This window comes from Drosophila elegans, unplaced genomic scaffold, assembly GCF_018152505.1.
Source record: "Drosophila elegans isolate 14027-0461.03 unplaced genomic scaffold, ASM1815250v1 contig_476, whole genome shotgun sequence".
NCBI lineage: Eukaryota > Metazoa > Arthropoda > Insecta > Diptera > Drosophilidae > Drosophila > Drosophila elegans.
The window spans coordinates 25,456,904-25,473,239 of record NW_024545863.1 but is presented as its reverse complement, the minus strand read 5'-3'; the positions used below and the strand labels follow the sequence as shown (position 1 = coordinate 25,473,239).

The 16,336-nt window shown below is 42.5% G+C and overlaps 5 protein-coding genes across 6 annotated transcripts; 2 read left to right on the top strand and 3 right to left on the bottom strand.

Annotated features, from left to right (window-relative positions):
• Nucleotides 1-30: 30 nt before the first annotated feature.
• On the top strand, nt 31-3,342 carry LOC108136954 (NPC intracellular cholesterol transporter 2). Its single transcript, XM_017258439.2, has 4 exons — nt 31-395; nt 1,952-2,059; nt 2,947-3,116; nt 3,217-3,342. Exons 1-4 carry the CDS (start codon nt 248-250, stop codon nt 3,301-3,303), a joined length of 513 nt encoding a protein of 170 aa, XP_017113928.1. The 5' UTR covers nt 31-247; the 3' UTR covers nt 3,304-3,342.
• Nucleotides 3,343-3,962: 620 nt separating this feature from the next.
• On the top strand, nt 3,963-11,571 carry LOC108136988 (anosmin-1). Of its 2 annotated transcripts, none has more exons than XM_017258483.2 (7): nt 3,963-4,240; nt 8,986-9,651; nt 9,713-9,831; nt 10,166-10,359; nt 10,421-10,782; nt 10,849-10,915; nt 11,253-11,571. In XM_017258483.2, exons 2-7 carry the CDS (start codon nt 9,017-9,019, stop codon nt 11,427-11,429), a joined length of 1,554 nt encoding a protein of 517 aa, XP_017113972.1. In that variant the 5' UTR covers nt 3,963-4,240; nt 8,986-9,016; the 3' UTR covers nt 11,430-11,571. The 2 variants fall into 2 exon arrangements, with proteins under 2 accessions (XP_017113972.1, XP_017113971.1); XM_017258482.2 differs by having other exon boundaries at nt 10,412-10,782.
• On the bottom strand, nt 11,489-13,017 carry LOC108136989 (serine--tRNA synthetase-like protein Slimp). Its single transcript, XM_017258484.2, has one exon. It carries the CDS (start codon nt 12,958-12,960, stop codon nt 11,563-11,565), a length of 1,398 nt encoding a protein of 465 aa, XP_017113973.1. The 5' UTR covers nt 12,961-13,017; the 3' UTR covers nt 11,489-11,562.
• A 118-nt stretch (nt 13,018-13,135) lies between these two features.
• LOC108136837 (putative mitogen-activated protein kinase 14C) lies at nt 13,136-14,404 on the bottom strand. The gene has a single exon (XM_017258257.2). It carries the CDS (start codon nt 14,339-14,341, stop codon nt 13,244-13,246), a length of 1,098 nt encoding a protein of 365 aa, XP_017113746.1. The 5' UTR covers nt 14,342-14,404; the 3' UTR covers nt 13,136-13,243.
• Nucleotides 14,405-14,591: 187 nt separating this feature from the next.
• Nucleotides 14,592-16,196, bottom strand: LOC108136836 (mitogen-activated protein kinase p38a). Its single transcript, XM_017258256.2, has 2 exons — nt 16,043-16,196; nt 14,592-15,983 (listed from the first exon to the last, which is right to left on the bottom strand). The coding sequence occupies exon 2, from the start codon at nt 15,931-15,933 to the stop codon at nt 14,833-14,835; it is 1,101 nt and encodes a 366-aa protein (XP_017113745.1). The 5' UTR covers nt 15,934-15,983; nt 16,043-16,196; the 3' UTR covers nt 14,592-14,832.
• Nucleotides 16,197-16,336: the final 140 nt, after the last annotated feature.

Genomic DNA, 16,336 nt, shown 5'->3' with positions numbered 1-16,336 from the left:
GGAGAGAAGCCAGGTTATTTGGTCGGCTACTTTTGGTTGGGACCCACTATTCTTGGTGTCAGTCACCTATTAGCCACCAAGCAAATCGTATCGCCAAAAGAAACACCGCCTGCTCCTGATCCTCATTATCGAACCCCTTTGTTATTGTTTTTTGACATTTGGAAGCTATTCGCACACCTACGCGAATCGCGTTTGTCCGATATTCTAATCGAATCGCGAATCTAGATCTCGAACAGTTGATTAAACCATGCGCGGCGCCTTCATGGATTACTACCTAAAAATACTCTTCGTCATTTGCGCTGTCCACCAAATAGCTGGCGGAGCGATCAAGTCCACCACAGATGCGGCTTACAAAAAATACCTGTCCCTAAAATCGCTGCCCTTCGAAGACTGCGGTGAGTACAACTCAGATTATTTGCCTTTCGGTGGATCGATTTGACAAAACTCCCTAAATCACAAAAAGGAAATAATATTTAAAATGTAAAATGCACATTGGTATTATATTCAAGTACATATTTAAAACGGATATTATTTCATTTGAAAATATTAATTTAAAAAATATATAAACGTAAATATAAAAAAAAAATAAAAGCCCAGTCAACCTTTTGGTAATTGTTCTCGAAAGCAAACAAATTTGAATATTTGTAGAAAAATCGACTTACCGAAGTATGAAACCTAGAAAATACTTACCTAGCAGACATCTGATATGATTTTCACTAGTTTCTATATTTTCATGATCGTCTCCTTACCCGACCATCTTTGATAAAAGAGATCAACCCAATTTCAATGAATTAAATTTTTTGTAGCGTCATCGAGTAGTAAGTATGTCGATTGATTATTATCAGGACCATTGTAAATAGCATTAGGCTTATCTCTAAATTAAAGTGCTGCTCCCGCAAACAAAATAAAAGACTTTCAATAAAATACAACTGTCAAGAAGGGTATTTTCCTGATTGTGCCGCATAAATTTTCAACGCATTAATGGAAAATATCGTTGATATGTCATAAATTATTATGATATATTACAACAATTAATCAATCGAAAATTTTATGAGATTATAATTTAAAATCGTTCAGGTAGCTGGAAATACCAGTAAATAAATGACATCAACAAAAATAATGATTCACTTTAAATAAGGTAATGCATTGCATGGTTTATGTACAACATGGTTTATATAGCGTCAAACGCATCACAAAAACTGATTTAAGGCCAATAAAACAAAAGTAATAAACGAATCGTAGCCATGTAAAAAATTGCGAACCTATTTCTAACTATGTCCAATTAAGTAGATAAGTTTATTTCAGAGCATTAAAACTTCGCCGTCTTATAAAAGTGTCTCAGGGTACAAGCTATTAATTGTATTTTGGTTTTTACAATGCTTGATTAAACGAAGTATTCGTGAAGTGGTTAATTCAATGATTTATGTTATAGATTTAAACAAGCAGATGTGACACCCTTACGTGCGATTATCGTTCAATATATATATTGGGACCCTGATAGACAGGCGAATGCCCCGGAATAGTTAAAAACAAATAAATAACTTAATTACCAGAATGTTGCAATATGTTATTGAGCACGGTACCTTTTAAGGCTAGAAACTGTTTGAAGGCCTTGGAAAGTGCACTTGGTCATAGATTATAGATTATAAAGAAATGTGAGTATATGTATAGGTAAGTGTCTTTGAATCGCAGATAACTCGACTCAGTTGCTGGGAAAGGTTTTATTAAGGATTGGTTCTTAAATTCTTGCCATGTAGTATGTAGATATAATACATGTAGAATGTCACGTACAATAATTTCAATATATAGTTTGAAGCCTCTTATCAAACTTGGATTTCCTAATTCAAGATTTCAGTTAGTCCCAATCAAATGCGTTACTATTAAAAATAACATAATATCATAATATTTCGCTTAAAAAATGATATCTCATATGCAATATTATTATTTTTAGGTTCCTTGTACCAGGTCAGCTACCTGGACATCGAGAGCTGTACGAAACTGCCTTGCTCCATGGCCCGAAACGCTATCGTTAAGGTTACCGTTCGCTTCGATGATAATGGTAAATATACAAGTATCAACGCACTGATAACACAAGATCGCATTTCCTCAGAGAAAGAGACCCACTGATCGCTTTCTGAGCAAAAGTCACTCGGAATCAAAAATAGATCTAGTGCGGGCGATCAGGTGGATGGCGGATGTTTGACGGGGTGGGTGTATAGAAATAGAACCCCCTTAGAAATCGGTAGTAGAACAGCCATTGCGTGCTCAAATGATGGTGGCAATAATGATTAGACCCAGACGTAAATAAATTTGATCCAAGATTGTAAATCTACGAAATTTCACGAAATTTGCCACTGCTACTACTGTTTACTTCGATGCAGTCATTGAGATATTGACATCGATTGCAGCCCGGGGCCCGCCCCAAAGTCGATCCATAAATAAAATAATGAATGCTTAATGATATTTTGATGAGTCAGCATAATTGGAGTTGAAATTGAAACGATTGATCTCAGCACGAATTGAACATTTGTAGTACCCGATAGGGGGCTGTTACAAAGATTGACCAAACATAAATATTAAAGGGAGCATGCAAAACAGATTTATTTAATTGGACTTAGAGTTCAGAGTTTGATAAACAAACGTACACCTGGGGTCAACATAATAGTTCACAGAAAAGAATTTTATATTTGAATAGAACTATAATAATAAAAACAAATTTTTCCTTTAAAAATGTATTTTTTTTATATATATATATTTTGCATTTTAAGTTAAATGTGGTATATTTCTCAAACAAGTTTCCAGCTGACTTTGGGCTGCTTAATCTAGTTATACATCAAAATGTATTCTTAAAATGAATAAGAACTGCGAGAGCTTTTTGAGTTTTATGAGGATTCCTTTCGATATTTTTGATCCTACTAAAATCTGTCTAATAAATTCCATTTACAGGCAACGGCGTATCCTTTTTAAAGCACGAAGTCCAATGGGTGTTCAACTACATTAAGACCGAGGCGGCTATTACTCCTGATCCTTGCGACGGAGATCATGGTTGTATAGAGAGTGCGAGTAATGGAAAAGCTTACTGGGCCAACATCTTTGTTAATAAAACTCTTCCGGTGGTAAGTTCGTAACTCATTTTTTATTCATATATATTATATTAATAAGAACCATAAAAAAATGTAATAATTGTCTACGTCATGTTTTTTCTCTGTGTTGCAGATGAAAGGGAGCATGCTGTGGGAATCCAAGGATGCAAACGATCAGAACCTAATCTGTTTTCAGGTTCCCGTTGTAATCACAGTGTAAATGTGTAATCACGAAAATAAAGTAATTGGTGCATGCAAATCAACAGACCAGTGTGTGTGTGGGTGTGCGTGCGTGCGTGTGTGCATCCTTTAATGAAATTTTGAATGAAAACAAGGGAGGCGCGGCTTCTTACGAGTAGCAGTAAAATGGGAGAGAGTGTATATGCAGAGGTGGGGATCTCTGTTTTGGCACACACACTGATTGCGGAGAGGTGCGAGAGCAAGGGCAGTGCTCCGCACAGTGGTCATAATTAGTAACCTATCACAACTTTTATAAAAACATTTGTTAAACGCCACATTCAATTAAACGTTCTTCATAAGAATTCCTACAAGAAGCTCAAACTTCGCAACTGAAATAACATTTCAAACTACTATTATTCAGAATAAAAAAAGAATAAGATAATTTACGTTATTATTGACTAAAATCGTTCTTTCATTTTAACTTGGAAATATGATAAACATTTTAAAATTATATTGTGTTTTTATTGTTTTTTTTTCTTACCTTAGTATTTTTTATCCTTTTAACTTTTTAAAGGTAATTAAGTATGCCCATTAGATTTGCCACTTTGCCCACTGTGCGAGAGAGCGGCGGGAGAACCGGAGAATTGGGGCCCGAGCCCTGCAGGCCGTAGCCGTTCAGTGTGTCACTCTCTCTTGGCGGCTGCAGCAAAACGGTCGCACGAAAAGAGCTCCCACTTGAGATTCACATTCAGATTCGGTTTCGGTTTGGTTTGGGTTTCGGATTGGATCGGATCGGGCTCCAAGTTGCCAGTTCCCAGGAGCGGAAATCGGAACAGAGTAGCAAATTAAATAATAAAGAGGCAGAAGGCGATCAAAGAAGGCGCTCCGACTGCGTAGGTGTACGAGTTCGCAGATCGCAGCAGGCGAAGTGGAGCCAGTGCATCCGAAAGTGTTTCCCCGAAAGTGTTTCCATTATCGTGAGTACCTAAAAATGTTTCGCACTACTCACCATTTGTGCAATTCCGTCGGCGTAAATAAGATTGCCTTCGCGCTAATTGCGGATGGGTAAGGATGGTGTTGGCGGTTTCGGGGTGAAAAAGAGGACGGATCCCATTGAACGGTGCACGGGTGACATGCGGCCACACGGTAGAAGCTTTCTTAGATGGACACTTCAAGTGCCGGCGTTTCTTACGCGCCTCTTTAACACTGTGAAAATAAATATTTCAGACAAATTGTTCAGGAAAATTTTGTATATATTTTAAACTTTCAAACATTAAATTCTTTAAAAGTAAATTATTATTCTTGTAAGCTGTACTATCGTACACCCACAACTATTTTCTTCTAAAACATAATAAGTAATGTAAAATGAAAAATACTTTAATAGTTTTACAATATCAGCACTTTCTCTAGATACAGGACTATTTATCAATGGTCCTATATAAATTGTTTAGCTTAAAAGCGATTTCTATAGGATTGTTTGAAATATATATGGAACTATAACAATGTACCATAATCGGAAGTACAAGTATGACATATCAAAACGCTGAACCTTGAGCACGGCTTCGGGTTCAGAACCTGCCGTAGAACCCGACACCGCCATGAACACACATCCTACTCCGATTCGCTCCGGTTGAGCTTGAGCTTGCGCACATGCCTAGCTGGGTGCTTGAACCCCATAAATGGGTTTCCATTGGGGCTGCTTGGATTTCCTCGCGGACTTAAATGGCACAATGTGATCCGGGAATACCGCACTTGACAACAAAGGGCATAATACCAAGTTTGCAAGCTAGGTCATCTCAAGTAATCAAAATGGATGAATGTTGTTGAGTGGAACATGTTATCTCAAATTCTACTTCTCAGGTTTCTGATGATTTTTAATGTCTTTTAGAGCTCATTCTGATCTGTTTAAACAAGGAACAGATTTTAATATTTAATAAAATATAAGTTTATTTTAGGAAATTTATTGCAAGAAATCATAGTTGTTATTTATTTATTGATGATGAATTCTAAAGGCTTAAATTTGCATGCATTCAAAACTTTGACTTCTGACTCATATGATATGGAATCACACTTTATTTTCATGATATTTGAGAAGGAGACTTCACGATTTTTTTGAATGCATAACAGCAGTAAACAATCAGTTGATATTTACATAATGGTTAACTGTGATTCAGCAATGATCGTGGATAACCGTCCGACTATCGAACTTCTCAATTTAATCTTGCCTTTCTGGCCTGGGCCCCAAAATTGATGATTGCTCTTCTCCCTTTTCGTTGGTGTTTTGTTACTTGCCCTCTTTGAATGTTAACGATTATTTTTTTACCACCAATGCACTTCGGCCGAAGCAAAGGAAACAATGCGATGACGTTGCTGCTGTTGGTCAAAGTGTTAAACGATTTGCATCATATTACACCCAGTTGCTGCTGCTGCTGCCTTGCCTGGAGGTTGCTAGCCATTGTCGATTGCTATTGTACTAAGCCCCGAACGGAGAACAAGGATTGGGGATGGAGACGGAGCTGCAACTGGGGGCAAAACAAAAGCAACACTCCAGCAACAGCAGCAACCACCAACGATTTATCACAGCAACGACGTCAACGAAATCGATCCGGATCTTAGTGCCCCCCATCATCCTCAACCCCATTTCCAACTGCTGCCCTCCTTAGCAACTCCCCTGTATGTACACTCGCAGGAAATGTAATACCTCAAATTAAATGTGTTTTAAATTAGACCTCTTCATTTATACTAGAGTATTTTTCGAATATTTTGAAGCATTTTACTTTTACCCACAGCACTAATTTTTCCCAAAAAGGGGCAGCATGAATTTAAAAGTTAAAAGTTCATAATGAGAACTAACAAAACTGCAAATAATAGTTGAGCTGAGGCTTAATATAAGCCTCTACATTGATTAAATCCTTTTTTATTTTATCATACGCTATTAAAACAACAACGCCTTAATTATATTTAAGTGCTTACGGTTTCTACAGAACTTTGAATAAGACGTTACAAAGTTGAATAATGTCATCCAATAATGCCAGTAAGAACTGGCAGTTTTCGCCTCTAAAATTATGGACACTTTTGAAGAAAATTTTCCTTAGAATATAAATTTTTATTCTGAAGATAAATGTATAATTTTATACAGATCCTTCTGAAATGAATTAAATTTGTTGAGTAGTTTCTCCAAGTGCACCGTATGTGTATTGGGCTATGCTCGCCAAGTGCCTTTTCGCCTTGGTGTGCGTGAAGCATAAAAAGTAATTTTGAATTTTTGAATCGTTAAAAGCAATTAATCGCCTCTACGCAACGGCAGCCAGCCTGGCTGCGACGACCGCGCTCCTCGACTCGACTGTCTCATCAGCGTCAGGCACAGAACTCATTCATCTGGAAGAGTCGCGGCCGCGATCCTCAACCTCAGCCTCAGCCTCATCCTCGCCCCCTATCCCCTATCCCCAAGCCCCATACCCGAACCCCCACCCCACACAATCCTCGCATTGACGACGCTTTACTGCCCAATTTTGTTGCAAATTTTTCGTTCCGCGGAACTTGGTGCATTTCATCTCGTCTGCTCTTGGTGATCGTCGTCGTCGCAGTCGCCGCTTCATCTTCTTGCGTCGATCGTCGCGCACATTCATTTGTCGCTTAATGTCCCTCAGTTAGGCAGCCCCGGGCCTGCTCTCCCCGAATCCATCGCATCCCAGTCCGAAACGCAGTCCCCACAGCTGCGGTCAGCACAGAAGGTCTCCAATTATATTTAATAACTCTGGGGCTATATAAATCCATTAAATGTTTAAGTGAAATTATTATTTGTTCCAAACCCCTATACCAACGATATTTCCGAAATGCATTAGTAAAATCATTATATTCCAGCTTATCTACCAAAAATGTACAAAATTAAAATTCATAAATTATAACTAGATCGGAGAACCTGCATCTGGACCTTTTATGTTTATTAAAATTCAAAATTCATAAAATACAATATTAATTAATTCGGAGAACCTCTAATTGGATCTTTTATATTTTAATGTTACAAATAGTCCAACGTAACTGTTGAATTTAAGAAGCACTTAGGCATGAATTTAAGATGCACTTAGATAAACAATATGATTGCATACTTTTCGGTGACCAACTGATGTTAATTTCAAAATGGTAACATAAAATCCTTATTGACTATAAAATACAAAATAAAGATAAGAAGTAGAATTTGAAGTAGAAGCCACGAGATCAATCCTTCGCAAACCTCTATTTTGGAAAATGTGGTTTTTCGGTGGTTAAAAAAAAATTACTCATACGAAGTGTTGCCTTCCACTACAAATAAGATTGAAGGTTAAGAAAGCACAAAAACCTATTTTAAGTGGCGATGTGCAGTTTTACAATACTATCAGATTGGGAAGTTTGAAGAATATAAACAACTAGCTTTAAAATGAGGCCCCTTCGGTTGCATTAGATCAGTTCTAAAGTGCTGACCTCAACTGTGCTGCGGCATGGCATCTCCTGGCTGCCCCACCAACCACCAACCGCCGCATCACTGCACTACTTCTCCACTCGAATGCTCCCAGAGTGTCTGTATCGCCTTGGTATGTGCGGCATCTGCTGGCTAGGCTTCTGATCTGATGATGCTGCTGCTGCTGGTGGTGCTTCTGCCGCCCCTCCAACTGCGGATGGTGGCAATGGATGTGCCTTTGGATGTGACTGGGACTATGGATGCGAATGTGGTGACATCCACTTGCAGCTCTCGCACATTCGTCGTAGTCGTATTTTTCTCGATTTTGTTTTCGCTGCCTGCACATTCACACGCAGTCGAACGCAACAAAAACCAAAACAACAACATAAACCGACGACCATCGACCATACCATAAAACATTAGTTTCCCATTTGCGTGCTAAATACCCTACATGGAATCGATGCGAGCACATTGATGGCCATGGCAAACAGGTGAAGAATTTTTAGGAGTCTGTTCCAGACTTCCCAGAATCGGAGATGCAAAATTATGCTGAAAAGAGCGGCCAGTATTTAGAAAGGTGCGAAGATTACTACACTTAAGCAAAAAGTATTACTCCGAGAAGTATTACTCAAGCACTTGTGAGAACGCCAAAGACAAATTTTAAAAGTAATTTTAGTTTAAGAAATTTTTATATATAATTATTAATTTAATTTAATTTTTGAAAATATATTGCTTTTCAAAATCTTTTTTTAAATCTAGTATTTCAGTGAAAGTAAATCCTAACAGTTTAATTCAAAATGAAATCTTAATCTTATCCTATAGATGTTTAACTTTTAAATGGCTAACTAATAGAATTTTAACTCAGTTGGTTAAGTTTATCTGCCCAAATTGTGATGTGTAGGGCATCTAGGATTCTTCTTAAAGCTCAGATCTCTGGCCTCGTCTGGCCATCCGTCCGATGCTCTCGTGGCACGCACACGCACTATGATGCGCGCTTTGAAGTCCTGTCAAGCACTTGAGATACATTTATGTATTTTTTGCATTTTCCTTGCCTCGACTTCGGGGCAGGGCGGCACAAATGCGAAGAATGATTAGTTAGTTGGTCATGCAAAATGGGTGAAACCGGTTCTCCTGCTGCTGCTGCTCGCACCGAGGTCGGGGAGGAGCAGAGCGGGTGATCCTTCAGCATAATCAGCGGGCTGCTGGTGATGATCGGCACAAATTACAAACGCACGGAATGTCCAGAAACCGAGAGCTGATCACCTGACGCATGATCATTTGCAGATTGAAATCAGCGAGGATCGGATCGGTTCGAATGGTCAGCATGCAAGTGGCGCTGCTGGCGCTGTTCGTTCTCGGCCAGCTATCCTCCAGCGCCGTGGCCAATGGATCCGCCTTCTCCACATCCTCGTCCAATCAACTACAGCGACAGAAGTTGGCACACTGGTTCCGGGATAGCAACGACGTCAAGGATAAGATATTGGAGCTGCAGTGCTTGGCCAAGTGTGGCGCCATTCCCTCGACGAAGGCTCAGCGGGAGCAGTGCCTGGACAAGTGCATCCAGGAGCTGCTGTTGGGACCCAGAGCCGGCAGTTGTCCCAAAATCGGCAGGCAGACAAGGGCCGGGCTATCCTGCCTGGACAACTGCCAGTATGATCACGAATGCCCCGAGGTGCAGAAGTGTTGTGCCTCCAGCTGCGGTCCAATGTGCGTGGAAGCTCTGGGCGTGAGGAACAACACGCAGCTGCCTCCAATACCCAAGATCCTGTACTTCAGGAGGTCACGAGGTCATGGCGTCGATCTGAAGATCGAGTCCTCGCTTCTGGTCTATTACTTCCACGTGGAGGTCCGTTCGCACATAGGACGGCTTTTTGCCCCCAGAAAGTTCGGGCCCTGGGAGTGGCAGAAGGTGGAGAAGACCATGGAGGAGAACATCGGGCACAGCAAGCAGTAGGTTTAACTTGGCCACATCCACGAAAGAGTTCTTTAACGGTCTGTTTCGTTTCCGCAGCACGTATATCTTCTTTCATATGCGACCAGGCCGATGGTACGAGGTTCGGGTGGCTGCCGTAAACGCCTATGGGTTCCGGGGGTATTCTGAGCCCAGCGACCCATTTCCCTCAACGGGCAGTAAGTAAATTAAGATATGATATATATACGATACAAATTATTTTTAAATGCTTTTACCCCTTGTACTAAACTTATTTATATAACTTTTAGAATTTGCTTAATTTAGGAGGAATGCTTCATATGTTTTAAAAATAATTAAACTAGATTCAAGTTTATCTGGGAACTTACTTCCGAAAAGCTATTCTAAGCATTACAATTTACTGTTTTTTTTTTAATATAAAAGTTATATAGTCATTTAATAAATATCAATTTTAGAAGTAAGGATCAGAAATATTATATATTAAGCTGTTTAATATTAAGAAGGCTTACCAACTAACTTACATCTAATCCTTAGACCCCAAGCCACCGAAGCCGCCCAACGACGCAAAGATCATTGCCAAGCAGTTCGATGGACGCTACATGAACGTAAAACTAGTGTGGTGTCCCTCGAAATCCAATTTGCCCGTCGAGAAATACAAGGTCACTTGGTCCTTGTACGTAAACAGTAAACAGGCCTCGATGATCACGTTGGATACGTATGTGAAGGATGTAAGTGGCTCCCGGTGTGTGGAACAAGACAATTAGCATCTAATGCTTTCAGACCCATCAGCTTGAGATCAAGAAACTGCTGCCGAACTCATCGTACTACATCCAGGTGCAAGCCATTTCCTACATAGGATCGCGTCGCCTCAAGTCCGAAAAAAAGTCGATGCTGTTCAACACGACGCTGCAGCCCCTGGAGCCAATCACCCCGCTGCAGTGCACCGGGACGGGCAACAGGCGCAGGCACCATCATATTAGCAGCTCCACCAGCTCGGAAAGGGCAACGACCCCGGCGCCAGTTGGCCTCAATGAAGTTTCGCCCAACATTGCGAATCGAACAGCGGCAGCCACTTATGAAGTGGGTTTCCGATTGAACCGGAAGTTTGGCATGATTGTGCAAATTCTGGGCTTCCAGCCACACAAGGAGAAGTAATTATTTGTAAACAAGTTGCCAAAATGCTAAAATTTCACGCTGTTACCGCAATCCAATTGCAGAGTCTATGAACTGTGTCCCCAGGAGACGAACTGCGAGCAGCGAGAGTTCCGCGCAATTCGCGCCAAAGTAAGTAATACCCTTGATTTGGTGATGCTTTGATCGGAGCCACGAGCCACATGTCGAAACACTTCGTGCCGATTGCCCGGACCACCGGGGAAGGGCAAATCAATGGAACACTGTTGACCATGGGGTATTGTTTAACTAGGCGCAATCATGTTTCCTTCTTTTGACACGAAAGACACGTCTTCACAATAGCCAGTACGTGGCCACATGGCAATCAACATTTTCCAGACTGTGTTGCCAGTAAATGGGTCATGGCATAGGTGTATTATGCCCAAACTTTAAAGATCAAACTAATAATTGCTAGTCTATATCAACATCACTCACTCCCCTTTGATTGCAGAGGGACCCATTGGAGTTCACCAAACTTAAATACAACACCACCTACGTGCTTAGGGTTCCACGATCTAGTCCCAATTCCGTGCTGGACGACTCCAGAAACGTCTTCACCTTCACCACGCCCAAGTGCGAGAACTTCCGCAAGAGATTTCCCAAGCTGCAGATCAAGTGCAGCGATTAGCCTTCAGCCGGTGGGCTCAGCCCACTACTGACCATGAGATTACACTAGATTGTAAATAATTGTATGTAAAACTTAACTTTTACTTATTGTTAGACTTAAGGACACACACAGAGAAACTGAACAAAATCGTTTTCTACTTGAAGAGATCCTTGAACTCTTGCAAATCCTGCTGCTGCTGGGTGGGCTTCTGGCTAGAGGACCCCAACAGTTTGCAGTCTTCCAGGCGGACGTCATGCTCCAGGAGCGCTGCTATAAGTCGTGAGGTGTAGAGCACTGGTCCGCCCACCAAATGGAGGAAATCGTAGTGCTTATCTCGTCGTGTGCTGAACAGTATTCGCTTGGAGACGAAATCCCCATAGTTACTGATCCGTCCCACGCAAACGTAGCGTTGCAGTGATGGGGCGTACACCTCGATGACCGCTCGAAGGCTTTCCGCCGGAGTAAGTGTTTCTGCTGATGCATAAACCACCCGGAAGGGTATGCCCAAAGCCTTGTAAAAGTCTGTGGCCAGATTAAGTATGTGTTCCAGTTGGCAGTCGGCTTCGTTGGCCGATAGAGTGGCCACAAAACTTTGAACCGCATTTGTTTGGGTCGCCGTATAAAGACTGGGAGTGGGCCCATATAGCTCCGTCTCCGACCGATTGTAACTTCGACCGCAGCAGACATAACGCAGGGGTAGCACGGAAGGATACACGCACAGCCTGGTCATGGCCCCGAGATAGCTCTCAAAGGCTGCTCCTCCAGTTAGGTAGGCCGTATTGATCTTATTTTGCAGGTGCTCCTCCTGCACCAGGTGATAGTCGGCCAAGGGGGTGGCATTCGCCTCCAGAAGAACACAGCGTACAAAGTCGGGGTTGGCGGTTTGGATGAAGTCACCCTGAGCGACGAAATAGCGGGCCAGGGATTGCATGGCATTGACGTCAAAATGAGCTGCCTGGTCCATTATATAATACCGGTTGTTGTCCACGAAGTGTATGAGATCATGGCGTGTCAAGTGGGTGGTGGATTTGCTTTTCAGTTTCGGCTGGTCGTGGCGATAGAGGATCTTTTCCTGGCCGCCAGTGGGACACTGCTCATGCAGCCGGTTGGGCAAGTGCAGGTAGTCGTGTATAAAGTCATCCTCAATGGGATATAATGCCTGCTTCAGGGTCTTCAAGTCGTTGCGCAACGATTTCCCACGCTCTTTCAGCTCGTCGAGTTGCTCCGCAGTGCCTCCAGCTTTGGTTAGCTCCTTCAGCCGCTTGGTCACCGCCTCTCTCTCCTCAGCCACCTTGGCCAGTTGGGCGTGGTGCGTCTCATACTTCTGATACTTGCTGAGCACACTTTCCAATGCGATGTCCAAGCCCCGACTGGAGATGCTCTGTTCCAAAGATTGCCGGTCGCTGAAGGTTCCCTTGAAGTCCAGATACGGTTGCAGGGTCACATAGTTCTCGTTAGCTTTGTCGCCAGTTATGTAGAGGGCGGAGATATTCCTGCTGCACGTATTTCTCGCCGAAAGGCCTTTTTTTAATACATTTCGCAGACTAAACATTATTGTTATTATCAACTGCAACAATAAAATAAGCCGGCAGAATCAGCTGTTGCCAGCGCTGCCAGATCAAGGTGATTTGATTGGGGTACTCCAATACCGGAATTTTTTTTTATTTTAAATATCTGGTACTCCCCTTTTTGAATGTGAAAATATCCCAATAGATTTGTATACAATATTTCTTGCATAACTTGTTTATATAATTCTTAACAATTATTTTTTAAAGGTTACAGATAGTAATTTGCAATAATAACATAAATTATAGCAATATCTTAAAATTAGAAACTTATTGTATGCAGTGAACATACGCCCTCTCCAAGGCCGCAGCAAAAAACGGAGGCGGTTTGAAATTTCGTATCTCATTGGTTATAAGCTCCTTCCAGCAATTCACATTCAGTATCATATTTTCAAAGTTTTGATCATACGCTGGTGCGACGTCCTCGTCATGATGGCGTGGATCAATTAAATCGCTAAGGAACGGATGGTGCATTGCCTCCTCGGCTGTAATGCGTCTTTCGGGTATCATTTCGAGCATTTTCTCCATTAAATCCACGGCCAAAGGATTGGCATCCGGAAACATCTGATTGAAATCACATCTTCTCCGATTCGGGTACATCCTCAAGTAATTGCGAGCATGCTCGATGGTTACTCCGCTGACAAACTGATCCGACGGTCTACCCATTATGTCAAGCAGGCGCTCGAGTTGATTCATATAGCATCTTCCAGGAAATAAGGCACGACCGGATATAAGTTCGGCCAGGATGCAACCCACAGACCACATATCGATGGCCTTCGTGTACTTATCCCAGAGGAAGAGTAGTTCGGGGGCCCGATACCACAGGGTCCCCACAAAATCGGTCATATCATCGGCGGAGAGACGGGCTAAACCAAAGTCAAGTATGCGCACCTCCATATTTTGATTCACTGCAATATTACCGGGCTTCAAATCACGATGAAGGACGCCGGCACTGTGAATGTACTTCAGACCTCGTAATATTTGGTAAAGGATATACCTAATATGGTACTCGGAAATCCTGTTTGCGTGGGAGAAACTGTGCAGGTCCTCGTCCATTAGATGGGTCACCAGATAAACCTGCTGAAAATCGTTCATCTGCAAAGGCGGGTGAAAAACGTCCAGCAGGCGAATGACGTTCGGGTGATTCATGTGCTTCAACAAACGGATCTCGCGATAAGTTCCCTTGGCGTCCTCCTCTTGCTCGAAAGGCTGCAACAGCTTTTTCATAGCCACGTAATTTTGGCTCCCAATTAGCCTCACCTTGGCGACCTGACCAAAAGAACCGGCGCCAAGGGGTCTGACCAACTCATATATGTTTGGAATTTCCCAAACGCTTTCGTTTACATTTACTCTCGCGAATCCCGCCATTTTGGTTGACTAAAACTTCAAAAAACAAATCCTTAGAGTTCGACGATACAAAGCTTACTAAATTCGCAATTCCCCACTCACTTCTTAAATGCATTTCTTATCAAACGTTTCTTACAATCTAATCGGTAAAACATATGTATATGATTCAGTTCTCTTTATGACCGGAAAAATGTTTATAACTGATAATGAAAGTTTAATCGGAAATTAAACAACGTATTTTTGCCTATTAAGGCTGCAATATCGGTAGAGTTTCATATTTCAAGCTTTTTTTTTTTTAACGAATTTATTGTAAAATATACAGTACAATATTAGTGGCAAGCTAAAACAAATTAATAAAACATAGTACAAAACAAAAACAATACTCAACACTAGGAATAGCTACATTTGAGTACGAAAGGCATCATTTGAACAATGTTCTTGGTAAATATAAATGGTATCAAAAATAAGTGGCCCTGTTTAATACTTCAAGTCCTTAATGGGGGGATTGAGTTTCACTTTACGTCCTTAAGAACCTGGGCAAACGACGGCGGAGGCTTAAAGTTGGTGACCTCCTTGTAGATCAGCTCCTTCCACTTGTCCACTGGCAGATCCATGTCCTCGAAGCTGTGATCGTACGGCGGAGAGGTCTGCTCATCGCTGGGCTCGGCGTACTTCTCCAGATACGGATGGGCCAGAGCCTCCTCGGCCGTGATCCGCTTCTCGGCGTCCAGCTCCAACATCTTCTCCAGCAGATCGATGGCCAGCGGATTGGCGTTCTCGAACACCTTCTTGAAGCTGCGCCTCTTCATGGGTGGCAGAGACTGGATGTAGGAGCGGGCACTCTCCGAGGATATCTTCTTCATAAAGTCGGCTGGCGGCGTGCCCAGCATCTCCATGATCAGGTTGAGCTGGTGGATGTGATCGGTGCCCGGGAACAGAGTGCGTCTGGTGATAAGCTCCGCCATGATGCAGCCCACCGACCAGATATCCACCGTCTGGTTGTAGTGCATCCAGTTGAGCATGATTTCGGGGGCGCGGTACCACCGCGTAGCCACATAACCGGTCATTTCATTCTCCGTGGGACGCGCTAGTCCAAAGTCCAGGATCCGCAGCTCGCAATCCTCGTTAACGGCAATGTTCGAGGGCTTCAAATCGCGGTGGATCACTCCGGCACTGTGGATGTACTTCAGTCCCCGGAGTATTTGGTAGACCAAAAACTGGACATGATCGTCGGACAGATGCTGCATCCGTATGATGTTGTTCAGATCCGCGTCCATCAAGTGGGTGACCAGGTAAACCTGCTGGAAGTTATCCAGCGAGGCATTGGCCGGATGTGGATGGAAAATGTCCAGCAGGCCGATCACGTTCTCATGATCCATGTGTTTTAGAAGTCGGAGCTCCCTGTAGGTCCTTTTGGCGTGAACGGCGGATTGGAAGGGTCTCGCCAGTTTCTTAATAGCCACATGCATGTTGGTGCCCCGAACCAGTGCCTTCGACACCTGTCCATAGGCCCCCGAACCCACGGGCAGCAGTTCCTGATATATCTCCGGGATCTCCCATTCCGTCCTGTTTATGTCCAACTTGTGGAATTTCTGCGTTATGGACGCCGACATGGTTTCGCTGGCGCTGGTGAAGGGGCGTCGTCACAGTAAATAATTGGTACCTATCGACGAGATATTAACCACTAAACAGCCGTGCGATCGAAAATACCACGCTGATTACGTTTATCTTGAGGCAGTTCTGCGCCAATGTTTCGGGCCTCTGCTCCACGCCCAAGATTATTAACAACTAAGCACTGGCCGCTGGCATTATTTCCTATATTTGCGCTATTACTCCATTCCGACGCGTTAGGAATCCGTGAATCAGAATCGGACAAGTCGCTCGATCGGTGGCGAAACATATATGCCCTACGTCTAAATATAAGTGCATGTTGGGGATCATTAAAATAATCATTTAAGACTATGTGAACTTAAACAAAGAACTATTTACAGTTATAAAGGCACAGAAAAAACTTGA